At 42.9% G+C, this 26,064-nt stretch overlaps 1 protein-coding gene across 6 annotated transcripts in view; it reads left to right on the top strand.

Moving 5' to 3' along the window:
• Nucleotides 1-26,064, top strand: part of SYK (spleen associated tyrosine kinase) — a 124,940-nt gene that overhangs the window by 66,677 nt on the left and 32,199 nt on the right. For 4 of the 6 annotated variants that reach the window (XM_088838166.1, XM_088838163.1, XM_088838164.1 and 1 more), the window contains exons 4-7: nucleotides 14,334-14,469; nucleotides 17,500-17,581; nucleotides 17,955-17,998; nucleotides 19,663-19,731. In XM_088838166.1, the coding sequence (XP_088694292.1) occupies nucleotides 14,334-14,469; nucleotides 17,500-17,581; nucleotides 17,955-17,998; nucleotides 19,663-19,731 (331 nt within the window). The remainder of the gene's footprint in view (nucleotides 1-14,333; nucleotides 14,470-17,499; nucleotides 17,582-17,954; nucleotides 17,999-19,662; nucleotides 19,732-26,064) is intronic. The other 2 variants (XM_088838168.1, XM_088838167.1) reach the window with 1 other exon arrangement.

Below are 26,064 nucleotides of genomic sequence, written 5' to 3'. Positions count from 1 at the left end.
CCTGCGAATGCAGGAGACATGGAGATGCAAGTTTGATGCCAAGGTTGATAAGATCCCCTGGAGGAAGGTATGGCAATCCACGCCGGTATTCTTGCCTGGAAAATCCCATGGACAGAGGGACCTGGCCGCTACAGTCCACAGGGTCGAAAAGTGTCGGACACGACTGAAGCGACTTAGCATGCACACATGCACGAGATGGTGAAAAGGCAGGCCTGACCATCAGGAGGCCTGACCTCCTCCATCAGGAGGGACGAAAAGTCACAGTGGGACGAGTGCTGGTCAACTGAACCCAGAGCCGCTGGGTGAGAACGGTGGAAGGAAAGGGGTGGGTTGCAGGTGCTGACTGCAGGTCTTATATTTGGAAATGCCTGGTGAATGCCAGGCCAGCATTGCCACGGGGCTGGGAGGTGGAGGGGACTGAAATAGCGATCCCAGGAGAGTGGTGGGTTTGAGGTGCTGCCAGGCCAGGTATCCAGGGCCAAACCAGTGGGGCTGTCAGGTCTGGGAGATTTGTGAGGTCCTGAGGGAGACCCTGACCTCTGGTCTTGCCCCCTCTCCGAGTGTAAAGAGAGGGGGATGAGGCTTCTGTGGGGAGAGGGGTGGCAGAGTGTCAGGTCTTGGACCAGGCACAGTAGTTTGCAGAAGTCAGAAGCGAGTAAGGTCTATGCGGTAGCTGGGTCGGGCAGGCAGGGGCAGGAAGGTGAAGACTGAGGCCAAGAGGAAGCCCAGGGGAGCTGGAGTCCAAGGGTCTGAGAGCCACCTGTGCTGGGGAGCGTGTGAGGAGGGCGAGAGTTGTGGCCTGTGGGCTTCCCCAGTCCTGAGGTTATAGAGCGTTACAGCTCCTGCACTTGGGGTGGGCCCCAGCACCCTGAGCTGGCCTGTGGTTGTTGCATGTGATGGGTGGGACTCCTCCACCTGCTCCTTTCCCATGACAACTTGTTAATACGTCAAAAATCATCGCGGGTACCCCGGGGTCCTGTATGCCGAGGAAGAAGAGAGTGCAGAGACCTCCGAGCAGGTACCAAGTAGTGGTGCCATCTGCCCTTCTCAGGCCCTCCACAATCATCTTCCCACTCAACCCGGTGGAGCAACTGAGTCCTCTTACGTGCTCTGCATCTGAAATCCAGGTGCCCCAGACCTTCCTTCTTCATGCCTTTCAAGGAGAAATAAGCCCTTTGATCTTTGCGTCATCCCTTCCTCATTAGCCATTTTCCAGGAGAGTCACCCTCTCATCGTTTCCTCCCTCCCACCGCCCACTCTATTGACTTTCACTGTAGCCCCATGCCCCTCACACCCTCGCCTCCCTTGCACACACGGGTGCACAAATTATGCACACACACACGCATTCACTTATTCATGCCTCTTCCGTTTCGGGGCCCTGTGGGAAGCCCTCCAGGAGAACTTACAGGTAAAGAAATGGGCAGCATGTATAGATGGTCTGATGAGGGTGTACCCCATTCTGTACACAGCTGGATACTGGAAGATTTGTTGACGATGCCTTTCTAAGGGTAAAGGTTGTGTCCACCCAGAATCAGAGGTCTGCAAAACCACGTGGTCCTTGTCCAGGATAGACCTGGCTTGGGGACACCAGATAACATATTACCTGCCACCCCTGAATCTTAGAACAATACCTTTCACTAATGCCCTCTCCCCTCCCCTGTCCCCGTCCATCAGATGGACTGGGAGGCCCGTGGATGCCTCTCTTTGAAAAGGGCTATGAGGTATCTTTTTCAGCGTAAGTACAATTCAGTATAAGGTAGCCAGGAAAAAAAAAAAATGTATTCAGAATGTGACACATTTTTCAGAGACGTTGAGATAGCTTGTAAGAATATATGCTTGTTTTCCCTATGAGCAAGAAACAAATGTAAGCTAGGAGAAAGGATGAAGAATAGGGTCCACAGGATGGATACTAAGTCCAGAGCAGATGATGTAAGCAGTGGTTCTCAACCTTCTGTTTGTGCGCAAATCACCTGGAGTCTGATTAAAGCATAGATTGCTGGGTCAAACCACAACCCCCCCCCACCCAGTTTTTAACTCACTTAAGTTTGGGTTATGACTCAGAAATTTGGATTTCTGACAAGTTCCCAAGTGATGCTGGTCTGGGGACCACATCTGAGCCTGTTCAAGATGCCCAATGCCTACCTAAGCAAAACTAAGAATAGTGATAATTTGAGATATTCCAAGTTCATTGGAGGATCTTTAAGTATATGTGCGGTAAGGAATGTTTCTGTTTTGTTTTATTTGATTGATTGAGACATAGTTAACCTTGAAACTGCTTCTGTTTGTAGAAACTTAAGTTCAGACAAGCACAACCATTTAATAGCTCTGTGATTTAGACAGCCTAATTAATCTCTCTGACCTCAGTTTACTGAATGATAAAAGGGGAAAACTGGTGTGCTCTCTGACTTGTTAATCGAGATGAACAAGGTCATGTGTTTAAAGCTCAGCCAGTGGTTGTCCTATAGTTGTGCTTCCTGCAACTATGAATCTTTTTCTTTCATCAGTTCTAGAAAACAGTCGTCTATTTCTTTTCAAATATTACTATCCTTCTTTCTTATCATTTCTTCCTTCATAAGTTGCTTTAAACATATTTTAGACGTTACTCCAGCCTCTATTCTTTCTTGTTTTCTGCTGCCTTTTCTCTGTGTGCTGCACTATTTAGTGTTCTTGGGTTGTTTTTTGGTTCATTAATATTCACTTCCTCTATATCTAATCTACTTTAAACTCATCCACTGTTTTTTTCCATCAGTTATATTTTTAAAAAATTTCTAGCAGTCCTGTTTGTTCTGGTTGTTTCTCAAATAGTCCTATACCTTTTTGAGAGCATCTTATTGCTTGCTAGTTTTTGCGAGTCCCTCATTTGTTTTTTTGAGCATTTCATGTATAATTAGCTTATATTCTAAATCTAATGATTTCAATACAGAAAGTCCTTAGTGTATAAATCTATGTCTCTCCTGCTCTCTTTCTCTTCCTGCCCTCATAACTCCTGTTTCCTTTGGTTTAGGGTGATCTTTTGAGCTTATATTTGATTGATATTCACCTGTGGGACTCCTGAGTGCTCTGTGCCAGGGACACTGTCCTCCGGGGTTGAAGAGGTTTTCTTCTTCATGGTCCTTGCTTCGTTGTGGGAATCCCAGGTTCAGATGCTCACCTTGCTGCTGACCCCAAGAATGGGATGTTCTCCCTGTGCCCACGCCAGTACTGATATTGGTATTTGTCATTAGGTGAAACACATTTTTTTTCTTATTTGTCACTCACTCTTCCCTGCTCAAGTTATAGCTCACTTTTTTCTTATATACCTACATTTCAAAAGCAGTTTGTGGGTTTAAGAAAAACACCTTACTTTTGTTCATTGATGAATGAGACTGCGTGACCCTCATATGCCCACAGTAAGAGCTGAGTTCTTTGGGTGCTCTCATGTGCTGCCATCAGGGATCCAAGTGTGCCATTTCATTCGGCACCTGTGGCTCTGCAGCTGTAGGTCAGCATAGAGTCATGGCCTGTCTGAAGTGAAAAGTTTAAAGGGGGTTGTGGACTGATGTGAGTATCTCTTCGTCAGTCTGATCAAGGTCCCCGTGAAGCTGGAGGAGAAGCAGTGTGACCTGGTTTCACCTCATGAATTAGAACGGAGGGAGAGAGAGGGGAGTTTGTGATGAAACTTTTTAAAAGGCAGATGTGTGAAAGAAGAGCTTGGCGTGGCCCTGCATTTGGACCTATGTCCCATACTGATCCTGCTTTCACCGCATGTGTGGATGTCTCATGTGCCTAAATTTTGCTGAAGTGCGAGACAGAAGCTCCCAGAAGTTGCATTTTCTTTTCCGTTCTGTGGATCATTAAGGCTGGTACCTCTCCTGAATCCAAGGATGCTCTTGGCGTTATGCTGGCAAGCACACTATTGAGCAGGCTTCCCAGGTGGTTCAATAGTAAAGAATCCATCTGCCCAGTGCAGGAAATGCAGGAGACATGGGTTCAGTCCCTGGGTCAAGAAGATCCCCTGGAGCAAGAAATGACAACCCACTCCAGTATTCTTATCTGGAAAATCCCATGGACAGAGGAGCCTGGCTGGCTACAGTCCATGGGGGCACAAACAGTTGGATGCAACTGAGCACACATACCTCTGAGCATGCCACTCCCATATCTTCTCCCCCGCTCCCAGCTCCTCTCTAAAGAAGCCACTGGCGGGCCCCATGCTGCAGTATCTGACCACCTGATACAGCATCAGCTCTGGAAGGGAGCCCCCCAACCATGTCTCTCTGAACCTCCCATCCAGGCTGTAGGTATACAGCTCATCCCCAGCGCCCTCCTTTCCCCCCAGCCAGCCATGCTCTGCTCTGACATGGGGAAAAAAAAAAAAAACTCAGACAGTGAGAATGCCTGGTAGGACAGGCTGTGCCCCAGCTGTTCTGTTCTGTCTGCAGCAGACACAATGCCATGGCCCCAGACCTTGGTGGGTGAGGGTCACCTTGAAGGTCCTACTGCTGCTTGGGTCCTTACTTCCCTGTGAATGTCTGGGCATCATTACCACATGTTTTCTCTGATCCAGGGAGTCATAGGAAGGGGGAGCCCCTCCAGGCTGCGTCTGGCAGAATGAACACTCTCCTGACCTCAGTTTTGCCTCGTGCCCCATGTCTGTGATGTACAAAACCTGCTCATGGCAGAGCCTGAGACGGTCTACCCTTGGAGGCAAGGTGGATCTCCTGCTATCTCAACAGGGACCTCAAGTCAATCTTAAGGCCAGTTAGGACAGCGTCACAGTTTGAAAGCACTGAAGTCCCACACCTTGTAACAGCAAAACACAAATCTGTCGTGAGCCAAGATTTGTCTTGGCTTCTTCTGTCTGCTTCTTCCAAGAGACTCCCTGGAAAAAAATTATTCTGGGGCTTCTGGGAGCATGCTGTAGGTAGTTGATCCAGAAGGTGGTCAACCTCAAGATAGGCTGCAAGACTAGCCTTTGCTCTTTCTGCTTTGGGCACTCACGTGACAAACCCGATGGATGTCCCAGGACAGTGGGGGTCTTTCTGAGGAACAAGACAGGGCCAGGAGGAGGAGGAGCAACTTCAATTTCCAAACCCGTATTTTCCGTATGTTAGATTAAAAATAAGCCAGCCCAGGATCTGCCTGCAGCCAACCAGCAGACACCTCACAGTGGCTAGCCGTTAGTGTCACCAAGCCTCTGGTCTCTGCCACCTACAGATGCTGGGCCTGTGGGTTTCCCTTCTTTGCCTCGTTTCCTGCCAGCTGCCTCAGGGGCCGCTTAGGCTGCATGTCCACGGCCTGTCCCTGTGCCTGCTGGTCCTTAAACTGTACTCACCAGGTAGCTGTTGCCACTGGTGTCCCGGGAGCTGGCACAGGCTGCCTGTCTGGAGCTCTACGAGAGAGACTCCTGCAGGGCCTGTTCTCAGGGGTATCCTCAAGGAAGTGTGTGCCTGTACAGAAATCACTGATCTATTTCTGTCTCACACCAGCTCTCTTTTAATGCCATTTTTCTCATGAAATATTCAGCACACACAAGACAGCCTCACTCTATACATGTATCTTAGTGAATAATTATCAAGCAGATGCTACCAAAGTCAAAAACTAAAATAGGAGCAGCATTAGAGAAGGCCCCTCACTCACACCCATCCCGGAGAGGACATCACTTTATGTATCCTTGTGTCCAACATGCTCTGGCTCTAGAAAAGAGCCAGAGCTCTTTTTTCTTTCACTTTTTACCACCTAGGTATACATTTCTCAATGAAATCGTTCAAATTTACCTATCTGGGAACTTCATACGAATAGAATCACAGTGTCCATTTATTCTTATGAGAGTCACTTGTGCTTTGCATCACTGTTGTTTATTCGTTTTATCCATGACATTCTGTGGGATGAATACCCCAAGACTGACTTACTCTGTACTCAGCAGATACTTAGCTTGTTTGCAGTTTTTGATAATGACAGATAAAGCTGATATAAACATCCCCACACACGTTACAGGTGCAGAATTCATGCATTTTGTATATCTTGAAGTGGATCGCTGACTCAGGGAATAAATAGGTTCAGTTTCAGTAGAGAATTCCAAATTGTTTTCCAAAATGATTGAACCAATTAATGCACCTGCTGGCAGTAAAGGAAGGTGACTATTGCCCTCATTCTCAGCAATTTATTATTTTCAGTCTTTTTAACTTTTGCCAGTCTGGAGGGGGCATAATATTATTTCCATTGTGGGCTTCATATCCATTTCCCCATTTCTAATGAGGTGATTGCACCATTTCCCTGTCATTCTGTGATCCTCTGTCTGTTTTAACAATAAAAGGTCAGTCAAGACTTATGGCAAGATAGAGTGGTGGGCATTGGACATGGATTCAGAGAAACTCAGAGTTCAGATCCAGCTAAGTGTCTCCAGGACCCAGAGGTCCAAGATACAAAGATAAAATTAAAGTTAGTTGCTCACTCGTGTCCGACTCTTTGTGACCCCATGGACTGTAGCCCGCCAGGCTCCTCCATCTATGGGATTTTCCAGCCAAGAATACCAGAGTGGGTTGCCATTTCCTTCTCCAGGCAATCTTCCCAACCCAGGGACCAAACCCAGGTCTCCAGCATTGCAGGCAGATTCTAAGCCAGCAGGGAAGCCACAAAAGGCTTGAAATCAAAGAGAATAGTATTTTGGAATGACCTATGGACATCGTTATCCCGAGTTAACCTTTTATATGTATTTGCATAAATTCTTAATGCTTCGTGTTTAGAATTTGTATAATTCTTTGAATCTTCAAACTATCCTATTTGTTTGTCACTGATGCTTATAAACTAAGCAAAGCAGGGGTGAGTAATCCTGCCTTATAAAATAGCTTCCCTAAGAGATAAACTCAGTTCTTCCTCATATAAAAATGTTTTTCCTTTTTTGTGTGGTTGTTTTTGACAGCAACCAACTGGCCTTAATGGGCCATGTGACCATGAAAGGGAGCTTACACTTTGGGGTGCGAGCGACCTGCTTGGGTTTGGGGGAAGGGCTGTTTTCACAGTGCAGAAGGTTTCAGAAGCAGTCCTGCAGAGGTTGAGGGGAGTCTGGGTGTGTCCCACCACCCACACCAGCTGGCCTGAGCACTGAGGCATGGAAGGAACCTGTTCACCGCGCACAGCCAAGCACAACTTAAATTTATTTTTAAAACAAAGTTCCAACCCCATGTGACACAGCTTAGCTCTCATGTCCTGGGTTCACTTTTTGAGTTGAATCTACAGGGCCAAAAGTGACTGCGTCAGCTTCCAAAGCTGGTCCTGTGGATGTGGTCTCTTACAGCCAAGGGGAGGCATCAGAAATTTCCCCACAACAGGGAAATCCCAAGACAGTTTTGGCACATTTGGGCCTCTTCCCAAAGTACAGTTGACTGGACACATTGCTTAACATTTGGGGGCCTCGGTTTCCTCATTTTAGAAAATGACAATGCCGGCGAGGCTTTCTGGGACCTTCTGAGATCTCGGTGACTCACCTCTCACGTCTTGTGAGCCCAAAGGCTCGAGTTGCTCAGAGGGGAAGGTGGACTGAGGATGGTGATGACTAAGGAGTTCAGTTGGGGGAAGGGATTCACCTCCTTTCTGTGCTTTTGCAGCCCTCACCTACGGTCCCACAGGTCTTCCTGGGCAGGGCAGAAGACCTCCCCCGACAGTGCCATGTGTGTCTCTGTTTGGCATCAGGCTCACAAGTCTCAAGCCTGGATAAGGGAAGGGAGTGGCATCAAGGAGGGGAACAGGAGGCAGAGTCTGGGAGCCAGCACAGCCCTGGTTCTGCTCATTGGTCCCCAGCCCCCAGTGGAGGACATTTTCTTCTGGTGACATCATCTGATGCTATCCCGTGGTGGTTTAGTCACTAAGTCGTGTCTGACCCCATGGACTGTAGCCCACCAGGCTCCTCTGTCCATGGGATTCTCCAGGCAAGAACACTGGAGTGTGTTGTTATTTCCTTTTCCAGGGGATCTTCCTGACCCAGGAATCGAACCCAAGTCTCCTACATTGTAGGCAGATTCTTTTTTTTTTTTTATTTTTTTTTATTTCTAAAAAAGAATTTTATTAAAAAAGCACAAATGCAAAGAAATGAACAGAGGAAAATTTATGCGTCGAACCTGGACTGGTCACTTATGATAATATACATGCTACAATTCCATTCTCTCCAATCATTCCACCTTCACCCTCTCCCACAGAGTCCCAAAGACTGTTCTAAATGCCTATGTCTCTTTTGCAGTCTCTTATACAGGGTTCAGATTACCATTTTTCTAAATTCCATATATATGCGTTAATATACGGTATTGATGTTCTTCTTTCTGGCTTACTTCACTCTGTATAATTGGCTCCAATTTCATCCACCTCATTAAAACTGATTCAAATGCATTCTTTTTGATGGCTGAGAAATACTCCATTGTGTATATGTACCAAAGCTTTCTTATCCATTCATCTGCAGATGGACATCTAGGTTGCTTCCATGTCCTGGCTATTATAAACAGTGCTGCAATGAACATTGGAGTACATGTGTCTCTTTCAATTCTGGTTTCCTTGGTGTGTATGCCCAGGAGTGCGATCGCTGGATCATATGGCAGTTCTATTTCCAGTTTTCTGAGGAATCTCCACACTGTTCTCCATAGTGGCTGTACTAGTTTGCATTCCCACCAACAGTGTAAGAGGGTTCCCTTCTCTCCACACCCTCTCCAGCACTTATTGCATGTAGACTTTTGGACAGCAGCCATTCTGACTGGTGTGAAATGGTATCTCATTGTGGTTTTGATTTGCATTTCTCTGATGATGAGGGATGTTGAGCATTTTTTCATGTATTTATTAGCCATCTTTATGTCTTCTTTGGAGAAATGTCTGTTTAGTTCTTTGGCCCATTTTTTTGATTGGGTCACTTAGTTTTCTGGAATTAAGCTGCAGGAGCTGCTTGTATAATTTGGAGATTAATCCTTTATCAGTTGCTTCATTTGCTATTATTTTCTCCCATTCTGAAGGCTGTCTTCTCACCTTGCTTAGAGTTTCCTTTGCTGTGCAGAAGCTTTTGATTTTAATTAGGTCCCATTTGTTTATTTTTGCTTTTATTTCCAATATTCTGGGAGGTGGGTCTTGGAGGATCCTGCTGTGATTTATGTCGGAGAGTGTTTTGCCTACGTTCTCGTCTAGGAGTTTTATAGTTTCTGGTCTTACATTTAGATCTTTAATCCATTTTGAGTTTATTTTGGTGTATGGTGTTAGGAAGTGTTCTAGTTTCATTCTTTTATAAGTGGCTGACCAGTTTTCCCAGCACCACTTGTTAAAGAGACTGTCTTTTCTCCATTTTATATTCTTGCCTCCTTTGTCGAAGATAAGGTGTCCATAGGAGCGTGGGTTTATCTCTGGGCTTTCTATTTTGTTCCATTGATCTATATTTCTGTCTTTATGCCAGTACCATACTGTCTTGATGATTGTGGCTTTGTAATAGAGCCTGAAGTCCGGCAGGTTAATTCCCCCAGTTCCATTCTTCTTCCTCAAGATTACTTTGGCTATTCGAGGTTTTTTGTATTTCCATACAAATTGTGAGATTATTTGTTCTAGTTCTGTGAAAAATATTGTTGGTAGCTTGATAGGGATTGCATTGAATGTATAAATTACTTTGGGTAGTATACTCATTTTTACAATATTTATTCTTCCAATCCACGAACACGGTATATTTCTCCATCTATTCGTGTCCTCTTTGATTACTTTCACTAGTGTTTTATAGTTTTCTATGTACAAGTCTTTTGTTTCCTTAGGTAGATATATTCCTAAGTATTTAATTGTTTTCATTGCAACAGTGAATGGAATAGTTTCCTTAATTTCTCTATTTTCTCATTATTAGTGTATAGGAATGCAAGGGATTTCTGTGTGTTGATTTTATATCCTGCAACTTTGCTGTAATCATTGATTAGCTCTAATAGTTTTCTGGTAGAGTCTTTAGGGTTTTCTGTGTAGAGGATCATGTCATCAGCGAACAGTGACAGTTTTACTTCTTCTTTTCCAATTTGTATTCCTTTTATGTCTTTTTCTGCTCTGATTGCTGTGGCCAAAACTTCCAGAACTATGTTGAATAGTAGTGGTGAGAGTGGGCACCCTTGTCTTGTTCCTGACTTTAGGGGAAATGCTTTCAGTTTTTCACCATTGAGGATAATGTTTGCTGTGGGTTTGTCATATATAGCTTTTATTATGTTGAGGTATGTCCCTTCAATTCCCACTTTCTGGAGAGTTTTTATCAAAAATGGATGTTGAATTTTGTCGAAGGCTTTCTCTGCATCTATTGAGATAATCATATGATTTTTATTTTTCAGTTTGTTAATGTGGTGTATTACGTTGATTGATTTGCGTATATTGAAGAATCCTTGCATTCCTGGGATAAAGCCCACTTGGTCATGATGTATGATCTTCTTAATGTGTTGTTGGATTCTGATTGCTAGAATTTTGTTAAGGATTTTTGCATCTGTGTTCATCAGTGATATTGGCCTGTAGTTTTCTTTTTTTGTGGGGTCTTTACCAGGTTTAGGGATTAGGGTGATGGTGGCCTCATAGAATGAGTTTGGAAGTTTCCCTTCCTCAGCTGTTTTCTGGAAGAGTTTGAGTAGAATAGGTGTTAGCTCTTCTCTAAATTTTTGGTAGAATTCAGCTGTGAAGCCGTCTGGACCTGGGCTTTTGTTTGCTGGGAGATTTTTGATTACAGTTTCAATTTCCGTGCTTGTGATGGGTTTGTTCAGATTTTCTATTTCTTCCTGGTTCAGTTTTGGAAAGTTGTACTTTTCTAGGAATTTGTCCATTTCTTCCAGGTTATTCATTTTATTGCCATATAATTGCTGATAGTATTCTCTAATAATCCTTTGTATTTCTGTGTTGTCAGTTGTGATCTCTCCATTTTCATTTCTAATTTTATTGATTTGGTTCTTCTCCCTTTGTTTCTTGATGAGTCTGGCTAGTGGTTTGTCAATTTTATTCACCTTCTCAAAGAACCAGCTTTTGGCTTTGTTGATTTTTGCTATGGTCTCTTTTGTTTCTTTTGCATTTATCTCTGCCCTAATTTTTATGATTTCTTTCCTTCTACTGACCCTGGGGTTCTTCATTTCTTCCTTTTCTAGTTGCTTTAGATGTAGAGTTAGGTTATTTAGTTGACTTTTTTCTTGTTTCTTGAGGTATGCCTGTATTGTTATGAACTTCCCCCTTAGCACTGCTTTTACAGTGTCCCAGAGGTTTTGGGTTGTTGTGTTTTCATTTTCATTCATTTCTATGCATATTTTGATGTCTCTTTTGATTTCTTCTATGATTAGTTCATTATTCAGCAGCGTGTTGTTCAGTCTCCATATGTTGGCACTTTTAACAGTTATTCTCCTGTAATTGAGATCTAATCTTACTGCATTGTGGTCAGAAAAGATGCTTGGAATGATTTCAATTTTTTTGAATTTACCAAGGCTAGATTTATGTCCCAGGATGTGATCTATCCTGGAAAAGGTTCCGTGTGCGCTTGAGAAAAAGGTGAAATTCATTGTTTTGGGGTGAAATGTCCTATAGATATCTATTAGGTCTAACTCTTCTATTATATCATTTAAAGATTGTGTTTCCTTGTTAATTTTCTGTTTAGTTGATCTATCCATAGATGTAAGTGGGGTGTTAAAATCTCCCACTATTATTGTGTTATTGTTAATTTCCCCTTTCATACTTGTTAGTAATTGTCTTACATATTGCGGTGCTCCTATGTTAGGTGCATAAATATTTATAATTGTTATATCTTCTTCTTGGATTGATCCTTTGATCATTATGTAGTTTCCTTCTTTGTCCCGTTTCACAGCCTTTGTTTTAAAGTCTATTTTATCTGATATGAGTATTGCTACTCCTGCTTTCTTTTGGTCTCTATTTGCATGGACTATCTTTTTCCAGCCCTTCACTTTCAGTCTGTATGCGTCCCTCGTTTTGAGGTGGGTCTCTTGTAGACAACATATATGGGGGTTTTGTTTTTGTATCCATTCAGCCAGCCTTTGTCTTTTGGTTGGGGCATTCAACCCATTTACATTTAAGGTAATTATTGAAAAGTAGGATCCCGTAGCCATTTTCTTTATTGCTTTGGGTTCAAGTTTATACACTCTTTCTGTGATTCCTGTCTATAGAAGATCCTTTAGCATTTGTTGGAGAGCTGGTTTGGTGATGCTGAATTCCCTCAGCTTTTGCTTGTCTGTAAAGCTTTTGATTTCTCCTTCATATTTGAATGAGATCCTTGCTAGGTATAGTAATCTGGGCTGTAGGTTATTTTCTTTCATCACTTTAAGTATATCTTGCCACTCCCTTCTGGCCTGAAGAGTCTCTGTTGAAAGATCAGCTGTTATCCTTATGGGAATCCCCTTGAGTGTTATTTGCTGCTTTTCCCTTGCTGCTTTTAATATTTGTTCTTTGTGTTTGATCTTTGTTAATTTGATTAATATGTGTCTTGGAGTATTTCGCCTTGGGTTTATCCTGTTGGGGACTCTGGATTTCTTGGACTTGGGTGATTATTTCTTTCCCTATTTTAGGGAAGTTTTCAACTATTATCTCCTCAAGTATTCTCTCATGGTCTTTCTTTTTGTCTTCTTCTTCTGGGACTCCTATGATTCGAATGTTGGAGCGTTTAACATTGTCCCAGAGGTCTCTAATATTGTCCTCATTTCTTTTAATTCGTTTTTCTTTTTTCCTCTCTGTTTCATTTATTTCTACAATTCTATCTTCTAGTTCGCTTATCCTGTCTTCTGCCTCTGTTATTCTACTGTTTGTTCCCTCCAGAGTGTTTCTGATCTCATCTATTGCATTATTCATTGTATATTGACTCTTTTTTATTTCCTCTAAGTCCTTATTAAATCTTTCTTCCATCTTCTCAATCCTTTTCTCCAGGTTATTTATCTGTAACTCCATTTTGCTTTCAAGATTTTGAATCATTTTCACCATCAAAATTCGAAATTCTTTATCAGGTAGATTCCCTATATCTTCTTCTTTTGTTTGTGTTGGTGGGCAATTATCTTGTTCCTTTACTTGCTGGGTATTCCTCTGCCTCTTCATCTTGCTTATATTGCTTTGCTTGGGGTGTCCTTTTCCTCTTCTTGCAGTTTGTGGAGTTCTCTTTATTATGTAGTTTCTTCGCTGTGTGTGGGGTTGGACAGGTGACTTGTCCGGGTTCCCTGGTTAGGGAAGCATGTGTCAGTGTTCTGGTGGGTGGAGCTGGATTTCTTCTCTTTCCTTTAGAAGACAATGGGCTACTTTTCTGGGAGCCTGATGTCCTCTGCCAGTATTCAGAAGTTGTTTTGTGGACTTTACTCCACGTTCAAATGTTCTTCTGATGAATTTGTGGGGAAGAAAGTGGTCTCGCCGTCTTGTTCCTTCCTCCCCAGAACACTGGATTCTTATATTCCACTTGGTCGTGGAGTATCTCTTCCCAGCTGCTCCAGCAAGGCGCAGCCGCTGCAGCTTACCTTGGACGAGGGGTATCTCCTCAAGGCCGCCCCTCCTGCTTTGAATGTGGATCAGCTCCTCCCGGCCCTCTGGTGCCCAAGCAGCCACCGCCTCCTGGACGTGGTACAGCTCCTCTCGGCCACCGCCCTAACCCTGGGCGCGGGGCAGCTCCTCTCAGCCACGATTCTGCACGTGGTCGGTAGCGCCGGGAGCCGGGCGTCTCTCGCGTCTGCGCCGCCGGGAGCCGGGCGTCTCTCGCATCTGCGCCGCCGGGAGCCGGGCGTCTCTCGCGTCTGCGCCGCCGGGAGCCGGGTGTCTCTCGCCTGTAGGCAGATTCTTTACCGTGGGACATTTTAAATCCCAGTCCTGCTTTCTCCTCCCTGTAAAAGGGAGAGTGAGCTTGACGGAATGAAGAGGGTCCTAGGAAGTGGAAGCCTTTCCTGGCCTCCATCTGGGATCAAGAATATTCCTAGTTAAAATGCCCACCAAGCACCCCCTCCAGTGACACACCCTGGGCTGGGCAGGGGATCTGCACTGTCTGGAATCTAACCCAAAAGCAGACTTCATGGAAGAGAGGAGCCGAGTGCAGAGGGCTGCACAGACTCCACTGTTCCAGGGTGCTGTGGGGTTCACATGCCCGTGCCCTGTGCCGAGTTGTGCTCCAGATGAATGGAGGTCTCACCCCCAGAGCCTGGGCCTCTCCTGAAATCCCCTCAGTGCTCCCAAACCCACTGGGTGTTCCTTGTCTGGGACTCGAGGTGTCATCGAGCTGTGAACTGGGCCTCCCTGGGTACAAAGCCCTTGACCCCGAGGTCAAGACGCTGCCACAGATTGCCTGCCCAGGGCGCTCCTCCCCACCCCCGGCAGGCCGTAGGAGTGATGGTGATGCACTGTCTTCTCTCTTCCAGGATCAGGGCCAGGGACAATGGGTCCTATGCCCTGTGCCTGCTGCACGAGGGCAAGGTGCTGCACTACCGCATCGACAAGGACAAAACGGGGAAGCTCTCCATCCCTGGCGGGAAGAATTTCGACACACTCTGGCAGGTACGTGTCCTCCTGGACCTTTATAGAAGACCTGGGTCCTTGCTGAGACCTGAGCAATCACAGTCCACGTTGCACCCTCCAGGTTCCTGAATGCATTGGTCTAGGGTTACCACGTTAGGTGACTGAGGCTCCCACAGCTTGTTCAGGGCCCCTCAGCTCTTGGCACCAGGCAGTGGTACCTAACCAGGACTACACGTGGTTTAACAGGAGACCCTGCCTTAAGGCGCTAGCGACGTTCTACCAGAGCAGCCTTTCAGACAAATACACAGTAAAGAAGTGTGTAGATGGCTGGGAAGCGAGTCTTAGAGGTGGCTAATCAGACTATTCTTTGAATTATGAGAGGCCAAATTTAATATAAAATGTCAAGTACCATTCTCACTGCAAAATAAAGGCAACCTAGTGGTCATCATTTCCTGCATGTCAGGCCACCACTTGTATAGGATTATCCACCCCTGGCCTAAAAAGGGGTTCTTCTTAACCCACCTGATAGTAAAGCCCAAAGCAATGTGTAATATGAGAGTTACTTAGGCGCTAGTGAGCTCTAATCTGATGTTCACCCCTGCTTTCCACCAGGTACGAACGACTTGGCTTCATTCTAAATCACAGCTCCATGCGGAAATGGCAAAACATCCTATAAACTGTAGTGGGCCCAGAGGCAGAGAAAACCAAAGGACTCTGCCACCCCAAGAACGACAGCTACGTTGAGTTTTGTAGGTGCAGGATTGTCACTGGGGACGGGTTCAAATGTCCACACCAGGCCCCACCAGGAACTTCATGGGCGGCACCAGCAGGAAAGTACCAGGCTCAGAAAATCTTGTATTTTTAAAACCTGAGATCAGGGATCCCCACTACCTTTAAAGCACTCAGAGTAACCACCACATGATGTATTTTGGCTTCTAACTGTAGCTGGAAGAAAATCTTCTTTGAATGCCGGGTATTTTAATATTCATGCATATTAGTCATAACGCTGACATTATCTTTTGGTTTGTAGCTCATTGACGTGTAGCTCATTATTGACCACAGTCTTTGCTTTATTTTAATGCTATCGTTTTGAAAGAGTGTTTGCCCAATGCAAATCAGAGAGATGAGTAGGGAATATTGCCTTCTGGAATTAATTCCCCATCAGAGACTCTCACCTCCTACAAGAATCGCTGATGGTGTGCATTGAAAGGCACTGGCCTCCATCCGTCAGTCTGATGCTTGAAGGTCCTGGGCTCCATCACTGCTACACAGCCATTGGATTTCTCCTGAATGACCATTTTCCCTGAGTGAGTCCACTCACAGTCTCCAAGTCTGCATGCTGACTTTAACGTTAAACATCTTTAATTGTTGGAAAATTCCTTCCCAAGACTTTTTCCCATATTTACTGATTCCGCTACCATATCGTAGTAGTCAGCCTTAATTAAATCTTTCCCTTTTATGTGTATTTAAGAAAGAGCCTCAAAAGTGGCAGCAGTACCTTCCATTTTCATGAGTGTGATTTCATTGTTCTTTCTTGACAACAATAAGGTTCCACGGTACCCTTCCTCTACCCAGGAGTCTGGTGCTGTTTTTCTGAGAGTTGGTAATTGCTACACTACTCTAGTTTTCCTTTCTGTAGAGAAAGAATCAACACAATTATGGATCACATCTGGCTTTTGTGTAGTCCTTGAAGAAAAATGGTTTCTATATTTTAAAGGGTGATTTTTTTTTTAATAAAGAACTATGTGACAGAGATAATATGTGGAATGAAAAGACCTAAAACATCACTCTCTGGCCCTTTACAGAAATGTTTGCGTACCCTTGCCCAAGAGGGAAATCTTTATGTGTATGCCCACCTCCCACCCATCCTTTTGGGGTAGATTGTCTGAAACCATTGAATGATACTGGAGAGATGCATGGGATATTTCAGCTGTTGTAGGGATCTCAGTACTATGTCTGAGAACACACTGTTGCATTTAATAGAACAGAGAGAGCTTTGCTGTCCATTTCAGTAGTGTGTTAGGGCTGGTCATTCTGGAATATTTATTAAGAGGGTGGATCTCATGTTGTGTTCTTTCCACAATAAAATAAAAGTTAAAAAAAGAATGCTCCCTGGAAGGATAAAATATATTCATTTAATGAACGTTTACCCAAATAGGTAAGTTTTGAGAGAAAAAAGAGGTTTAGGAGCCAAGAATCCATAACTGGAAAAGGAATCAATAGATAAGAAAGAAATATCAGATAGAAGGATTTTTAGTTTATCTGAAGAGGAAATGTCTGCTTGAGAAAAGAAAATGTGAAAACTAAGGCTGTCTTCCTGTTGCATAATTTTGATTAGGTACAAATAAATCTACTTGCCATTCATTTCCTTTTTCATGTAGGAATCAGACATCATGATTCATGGTTTCCTGGGCACCATTAGCCAAGGGTGGCCACGTTCTGTGAACCTAAGGCCATTCTCCAAAGGGTCAGCCTTCTCCATGCTCTAGTTCCTATGTCACTCGTGCTGTGATGTCTTCTTTCTGAAACTTTTGGGCTGAGTTCTTTGGTCCCTCCAAAGCCTTTGCCCAGAGCACTAATACAGAATCAATTACTCTACACTATAATTCATTTATAACCTTCTCCACCAAGGACGTAAACACCTCAACAGTAGGAAAGGTGTCTCGTTCACCATAGTTACCTTTTGTCCTATCTCAGGGCCTGCCAAACCACAGAATGTTTGTTGAAAGATCGAATAAATGAATTCATTGTTATGGCATCACATGGATATAGAAGAATATAAACAAAGACATGCAACTTACCACCAAAGAAAGAAGGAAGGAAGGAGGGAAGGGAGCCAAGAGTAGAATAAGGTCAAAAAGGGAAGGTGGCATGTGGACTTCTGCCAGAAGTCTGAGGGTGGCAGGAAAGAGGTGTGGGAAGGAATCGGGAAGACCACCAAGGAAGCACCTTTTGTTGTTTAGGACTGTCCTTGAATCACTTTTAAAATCCAAAAGGGGAGTCAGCTACTCCAGGTAAGGAGCATTTCCTGCCCCCATTATTGATGATACTTTCTTTTTTCTTTTTCAGCTGGTCGAGCATTATTCTTATAAATCAGATGGTTTGTTAAGAGTTCTTACAGTTCCATGTCAAAAAATTGGCGGGCAATCAGGTGAGTAGCCAAGACGTTGGAGTCTCACTCTTTCAGATGCTGATAATAGTCAGCCTCATTTTAGATTTAATCTGTTGCAAAGTCAAACCAAATGGGATGAGACTTTGTTTTTACTGATTGATTAAAATGAATACTCCAACTGTATATTTATCATTCATCAAAAACTAGTCAGTAACTTTAAAAATGGATCTGTTTTTATTGCTTATATGAGAAAATTGAATGAAAGAGGATAACAAAAAATGTATGCAGAAAATATATCTGCTCCTCAAGCAGTAATATTTTACAGTCACATTGATTGATCTGCAGTGGGGGAGGGGATAAATAGATGGTTTTCACTGACACAGCAGTAATTGTACATGTTCTTTCTAACCAGGAAATATTAACTTCCGTCCACAACTTCCAAGTTCTCATCCTGGGGTAAGTGTTACTTAACCAGGCCATTAAAGAGGAAGCAGTTGTATATTAGCACAGTGAAAAGTATTTTTAGACAAAGGAGTAATGGTCATTGCTTTTATCACACTTGATAAACTGTGTGCTGGTGCAGCTAGAATCAGCCTATTTTCAGTTCTGAGCTAACTAAGTTAGCTTCTTTGGTAGGTTAAAATCCCTCCATTTTCTAAAAGTATATGAAATATCCCTGTAACCCAATGTTAAATCAGAAATATACCCCCTGATAGATTTTGGAAATGGTAACATATTGTTCAGGCTCAGCCCTGACCCATCCATGAGGAGTCACATGTATGATCCATGTGACCATATGCATAATGAGTAGTAAGCTGGGTATATAAGTTGTCTCAGTGAGGTTGACTGCCAAACTTTTTTGGTTAAATCAACCAAGACACTGTTATCAGAAAACTCACCCTTTCCAGGAGAGCTGCTTTGGCCATAGCTTGGTAGAGGAAAGCTTAGAATGGGGGTGCTTGGTGCTATCACTTGAGAGAAGAAGCCTCTAGAAAAGGATGGAGTTGGAGGCTTGGCAGGAACCCACCCTCCCTCCACATCAGTGGGTGGTGATAATGTGATCTCTCCACACTTCTACATGTGGGTTTGGCCACACATGCCTGATGCTTCTGAAGAGAGAGAATTCCAGCTCTCTCCTCCCTCCAGACTATTAGGAGCTGACACGCAGATTTATACTCCAAGCAGGAATGATGTCCTGCTACTTTGAAGGGGACCTCACTGTGGACCTTTGATGCCCTTTAATTCCATTTGTGAAGTCTAAAAATTCCCCCAACATGAGCTATATGCTCTATACCTCACTTTCTGCCTGTTAACCCTTAAAATCTGCAGAAGATGAAATGAACCCTCCACCCATGGTAGGGGCTTTTGACTTGTTCAGAAGCTGCACCTGTGCTGAACCAAGCAGTCTTTCTGCGACAGCTCTTGTCCCCGAATCAAGGGAACTGAAATGCCGGTGAACTTTGGGATCAACTTCTAAAGTAAAGCACCTTATGGAGTCATCATTTTGTTTTACCCTTTACACGACTCTTGGGGCTGGCAAGTCAACTTTAAGATTTTATCCACCATGAGACAGGTCCATTTTGCTCTAAGAGGCAGGTGGGCTTAGGGGTGAGACACTTTAAAAGAATATCAAGGCTTCTCTTTAGTTGTGAATCACATAATGGCTTCAAGGAGTTAGACATTTTGGAAAAACTTTTTGCTGACTGTATAAAATTATGCATGTTCCCTAAGGGTCCAACTCAGTGAATTTCCACAAATATCATGGAACCAGCACCCAGAAGTAACAAAATTGGGCTCTCAGAATTAGTTTCTTTAGGAAGATTTGTCTTCAGTTTGACAATAACTATATATGAAAAGTAGGCTATTTAATATGAAAACTTGAATCTTATAGCCTTTCATGGAAAATATTGCCAAAATATTTTTCCAGATCCTTCTACTCAAATAGTAGGCTTTTCCTGAAGCCTTTCTAATGATCACATGTTGCCTCTAGGGCATTTCATCAACAGAATCTGGAGGGGGTTACTGTAATTATAAAACAGTTAAAATAACGTGTTATGTAAGGTAGCCTGTATTTGTTTTCTGAAACATTTACTATTCCTCTTTGCCATTATGGTTTCTAGACTTGGTCAGCGGGTGGAATAATCTCAAGAATCAAATCATACTCCTTCCCAAAGCGTGACCACAGAAAGGTGCTAAAGCGTCCCCTGCTTGCTGTCCCTGACTAAGTGGTAGGACAGACCCGCATTCAGCACCCACGCTCTGCCTTGTGGCTGCCCCTCCATGTACACTGCTGCCGACCCTACTGCTGCTCTGGTCTCATGTCCCTGTCATGCGTAGCCCTCGTGGGCAGCCTGTGCCCCGTACTCATTGTGCTTTCCATGTGGGTCCAAGTCCCTTTGCTGCAAAGTCCATCACCGTGAGCGCACTCTCCCTGCTACAATGTGCACTTGGAAGTCGTCTCCGTCAGTGTAACAGGTGGGAGGGAATTCTCATATGGGAAAGTCTTTTCAAAGGAAACCAGAATCACATGCTGCAGTGTTATGGTAATTGACTAGATAAATTACACGTTGGTGGAAGGAATAGCCAAAGTAGAGTGGATCCTGCCCAGTGACTACACAAGGTCATTGATTTTATAAATATCAAGCGCCATAGTAACTTCATTGTGGCTGTAGAGCTCCAACACAGAAGCTGAAGTATAACATATATAAAGACAAGGTGGAATTTGAGGATTAGAAACATCATTTTTACTTATGAGACAGTAAAGCTGACATCATATGGGCTCTCCTGGTGGCTCAGTGGCAAAGAACCCACCTGCCAATACAGGATACACGGGTTTGATCTCTGGCTCAGGAAAATCCCCTGGAGAAGGAAATGTCAACCTACTCCAGTATGCTTGTCTGAGAAATCCCATGGACAGTGGAGCCTGGCGGGCTACAATCCACAGGGTTGCAAAAGACACGACTTAGTGACCAAACAACAGGAACAAAAGCTGACATATAATACATATTCATATTTTGCTGTATGATTGAATTATGAGGTAAATAAAAAGTTTTTTTTAACAACTCAGTTATAATGAATCACCTCCCTCAAGAAATATTTATAACATGTATATGGATTTCTTTTTTTTTGTTTGTTTTATCATTGTGGTATAAAATTATTTTATTAGTAATTCTTTCCATTTTCATATCCAGTTAGTACTTTCCCAGACATGTGTGCTTAGTTGCTCAGTCGTGTTCGACTCTTTGTGGCCCCATGGATTATAGCCCACCAGGCCCCTCTGTCCATGGGGATTCTACAGACTAGAATACTGGAGTGGGTTGCCATGACCTCCCCCAGGTGATCTTCCCAACCCAGGGATCAAACCCAGGTCTCCCACATTGCAGGTGGATTCTTTACCATCTGAACCACCAGGGAAGCTCAAGAATAATGGAGTGGATAGCCTATCCCTTTTTCAGTGGAACTTCCCAACGTAGCAATTGAACCAGGGTCTCCTGTATTGCAGGCAGATTCTTTATCAGCTGAGCTACCCAGGAAGCCCCTTTTCTAGATATGTTATGTCATATAATCAAGCATCAGTTCATGAAGCAGATTGCCCGAAGTACTTAGCAGAAACAACATAAAAGAAAAGCATAAAAGCCCTGAGATTTTCTTTCCAAGTGGGCTGTTATATTCTAGATATTTTCAATCTTGTTGACCACAAAAAAGAGAAGTAAGTTTAATGTAGTGTTTGAGGGGGAAAGTTAGGTGATAAACCTGATTGGAGTAACTATCTGTTTTGAGGCCACATTCCCAGTCAGGGTGGATCAGCTCATGGGAAACATCAGTTATGTTGGGCCATTGCTCTTAGAGGGGTGAGCCTGAGGGCTGTCCATGCCATGGTGGCATGTTAGGAGCTGGAAGGCTGGGGAGTTGTCAAGGGAATGCATGCTTTAGGCCAGTACCCCTTTCGCCCCATGACTTGGTGTTTGTTTCAAGCCACCAGGGCCAATAGGTGATTGAGGCTTTGGCCTTGAAGAGGTCAACATTCCCCATCATTCAAGGTGAAACTATCCATGGCTGCCACCTTCTGGCCCTCCTGGCCCTCAACGCCTGTCGGCATTCACCCCTTCTCCTTGGGAAGGGTGCAACTAGTTGTCAAGATGGCATCTCATAGGACCATATTCTGGGGAAAATAGGCCAGATGGTGCCCCATCAACTGAGCTGATTCAAAATATGCTCTGGTTCAAGGTGCTTTTCAACCATGAGTCATCTCTTTGAGTCCTTAATCAAACACTGCATTGACAAAACTTCATATTATAATACAACTTGGGGAAGGACACTGAGTTGCCCATTCATGGAGCCCCATCGGCAGGCTTAGAACCTTTCACTCCTGGCTTCCTCGGCCCCTCCATGCATGGAGTCTGTGTGGCAGCCATGGAGGAGCCCCTGTGGACTTGGACCACACTCTTCACTCCCACCACTTATTTATTCATCCTTCTCTTTCTGACCGCCCAAGGCCAGTGTGCCGATACACAGTCCTCCACCCATGTGCAGTCTCAGACATAAGCAGTTTCACTGCAGAGAAGACACAGCTTTCCACATTTACCTTAATTCTGTAGTGTCCGAGGGCATCATTCGGGGTTCAACCAGGAGAATGTGATCAGTCAGAGGTTTATACATGAAACACACCCACTTTGCACTCACACACATATACACACATAGGTACATTTTTAACACATATAAGTACATATTTATATACATATCTGTATACATGTACACACACAGATATATATATTGACTATCACTAGGATTTGCCTTACACAACTATTGGGGCAAGTTCAATGTTCATAGGGCAAGTCATCAGGAAGGGAGGATAAGCAAGGTGGAACTGTCGTTAACAGCTAAGTGTCAGTCACCCCCCGCCCCACCCCTCTTAGAAAAGTCTCAACCTCTTCTAAGAACTCTTGACTTGCCCACCCAGGATAAGCTCCCTAAATAAAATCAACTAATTAAGAATTTTAATTACCTCTCCAAAATCCCTCCACAGCAGTACCGTGATCATAGTTTGAGTCAATAACACAGCAATATCATTCAGGCCAGCCAGGGTGACACATCAAGACACTATCACCCCAGGAAACAGTAACCCAGCACTGTGAAGAAATAAGCCCCACTCCCACCCCTGTCCTTGTCTCAAGCAGCCTGAAGCCCACTCATCTACAGTGATTACAGAAATATCCAGAAAATAAGATTTAGTAGGTCTTTAGGTTAAAGAAGAATATGTCTAAAGAAATTGAAGAAAATATCAGTAAGACTACCAAAAAATAAAATACATGAGTGGATAAGAACCAAAACATCTTCCAAAGAAACATAATAAACTTGGAATAAATATTAGCAGTGATCATATATATATATACACATATATATGAGGTCAATATCTTTACTATATAAAGAAATTCTATAAATCAATAAAAGTTTTAACTATCTAATAGGTTAGTGGGCATAAGATAGTTTATAGGAAAGAAAATATAAATAGTTCTTAAGCATAGGAAAAGCTGTTCCATTTCATAATAAGAGAAATGCAAGTTAAAACTATGATGCTCTCTTATGTCCATCTGTAAAACTAGCCCAAATAAATAAGCTTGGTGACACCACACAACAAGTGTGTGGTGAGTAAGCTGTGCTTTATTGGAGAAGTGTGAAATGGTACATGTCTAACATTGTATCATTGACAAAGTCTGGTAATAATTTAAAAATCAATGGGAAATAAATGAAATCAGTTATGATAAAATTCATACCACGATGGGTAGCTGAGATATAGAGTCATTTCCAACATGCAATGTTAATTGAAGATGACAAAGTCAGGCACATATATATGTGCTGATACAGTGTAGAATGTTCTAGAAGAATATAGCAAATACTGATAGCACTAGTTGCCTTGGGAGTAGGAAATGGCGTGTCGAGGAGACCCATTTTTTCATTGAAACCCTGTTGTGCCTTTTAAAATTTGCCCCTCTTAAACTACTTAATCACTTTTAAAAGACAATTAAATATTAGAAGCTAATTAATCTGGTTAATACTGTGGAAATACTTTTCTGGCTAAAAGAGGGCTATTGTCTAAATTTATAACAGCTTTGAAGTATGCATTGAACTTTCATAAAAGCCAAAAATATCAGTAGTTCATTGATAAAGAGAAACATTGTATGATTTAAGCAATGAATTAAAATTATTTTAATTGCTCACCGTAAATATTTTAGGAGAACTAATACTTAGGTCTTAAAAAATAAAAGAGGAATTTTCCATTATTTAACCAGTCATGAAAAAAGACTTGTGGGAATTATGTCAAATATCCCATCTGTTAAGGTATAAATAACTTTCTTGAATTTATTTGTTCAATATGAATAGTTGTTTTTTAAATAATTCAGGCATAAAATGGACATGATAGAACATGAATTAACTCTAGCAGGCAGATAGTTAATGACAAATGTGTTATGATTTGCAGAATATTATTAATCAGATAATTTGAAATGTTATGACAGAAACTTAAGGGCAGGAGTATTTTTCTTTAGAGATTAGTAACATTTTAACACTTGAAAATATGAATGAATTTAACTGAAGAATAATACAAGTATAATCTACCCTCTCCTTGCTTCCTGCCATCACTTACTCTAAGGACTGGTAATCCTTACATGAATAAAATTCCTCCTATTGTTAGCACTGGAATATTTTTCTTTGCTGCTTTAAGTATGTAAACCAGTCCTTCTATTGAGGATGACTGTCAGTTTGAACAACAGCAGCCTTAAAGACTGTGCTTCCGTTTCAGAGTTCAAAGGCACATTCTCTAAGATGAAACGTAGCATTCAGATTTGTCTTAGTTGTGGGAAAATGTTCTAGAATTTCAAATTAAAATCCATTTTTCATGTTTTATTCCAGCACCTACATTGCTGATTGGAATACTTTTAGACATTCTAACATGATTCACTAAGAATCAGGCAGGAGAAAGAAAGAAGGAGTTCTTAAATCATCCCCATGTACTTGGTAATGTGGAAGCAGTGGACCAAACCCTTGAGAAAATGTTTCCACATCATTATAAAGGACCAGCTTTTAGATCTTTGCTTCTAAGGTGAAGGAAGATTAATTATGACAGCCAGGTGCTTATTTTTATGGATCTGAAGCATACCGAAGATTATTTCATGCCCTGGCCAAGGAGAGTCTGCCTTTAGCTCTGGAGCCTTGGACTGGGACCAAAGTCATTCCACTGAAGACCAGAACTGTGTCTGGTTTGGGCAGCTAAAATTTCTGAAGCCTATTGGCTCTTTTTGTCATTGCAGTGGTGACAAACATTGACTATATCGTCATCATTATTACTGCTGTTACCTGTTAAAATGTGTTTTAAGTCTAAAAATTAAGGTCTAGAAATGAAAATCAGAATACCTGGCAAACAATGTTCCCGAGTCAGGAAACTCTGAATTAGTTCCGTCAAAGCAATGTATTTTTCTCTTTTGTTCACTTCTGAATCTGTGCTTCTTAAAAATAGGCACTCAAAGGATATTTGTCAAATATATTTTCTACTTGCAGCTAAGTAGCCAACAAGAGATCAGGGACCACAATCTGTGCTGTGCTGTCACTCGGTTGTGACTGACACTTTTCAAGCCCATGGACTGCAGCCCGCCAGGCTCCTCTGTCCATGGGGATTCTCCAGGCAAGAATACTGGAGTAGGTTGCCATGCCCTCCTCCAGGGGATCTTCCCAACCTAAACAAATATTATTTTTATTATCGTGGAGTGATCTGTTTTTATTTGAATTTACAAAACTTAAAACTCACAAATTGCTCTTTGGAAGGTGGAAAGCTAAGGTACCTAGTGCCATCTAGTGGTGTCCTGCAGGTTTGACTTCGGTTTCAAATGTCAACAAAAGTAGGGGGAAAGCAACAGTCAACATTTCATTTATACCTTGTTCTCTATGCAGAAAGGGGGATGTTATTGATTAGGGCAGAATATATGATAAAATACAGAGCAGAAATAATAACGACAGGTGATAGAATGGATCAGCAGTACATTTTTCATTAAATTAAAAGGTATTTCAATTCTAAGTATTAACAATACTTTCCTAATTTATCATTGTGCCTTAGAGTTCATTGTTTACAAAGTCCTCAAATCTTCTTTTCAATCAAGCATTTGATTCCGTAGGGTTTTGTTGTTGTTCTACTGAATGGTAGAATCACCAAGTGCTTTGGGAAAGATGAAACTTGCATTTGTAGCTTCATCTTCAAATAAAGTCAATACAGCCTTTTTAACAGACACAGTAGAAAAACCTCCCATGTCTTTCAAAGAGCATTCTCTTTGAAGTGTATTTCCATTCTCTGTCCCAGTCAGGGCAGGGAGGGCCGAGGGGTCCAGGCAGGGAGCTGATGTGGTTATTGAGGGAAACTCAGGGTTTAGGCTGCAAAGACTGGTAATCACATGGTGGTCTAAGTGGGCAGTGTTGAAACGAAGCCCTTGAACCACCTCGGCTTAAAAGATGGGGTTCAACCTTCTCGAGAGGAG

Source organism: Moschus berezovskii, chromosome 7, assembly GCF_049115385.1.
Source record: "Moschus berezovskii isolate FMDL1 chromosome 7, NW_MosBer_1.0, whole genome shotgun sequence".
NCBI lineage: Eukaryota > Metazoa > Chordata > Mammalia > Artiodactyla > Moschidae > Moschus > Moschus berezovskii.
The sequence above is the reverse complement of the archived record's forward strand: the minus strand, read 5'-3'. Positions and strand labels throughout refer to the sequence as shown.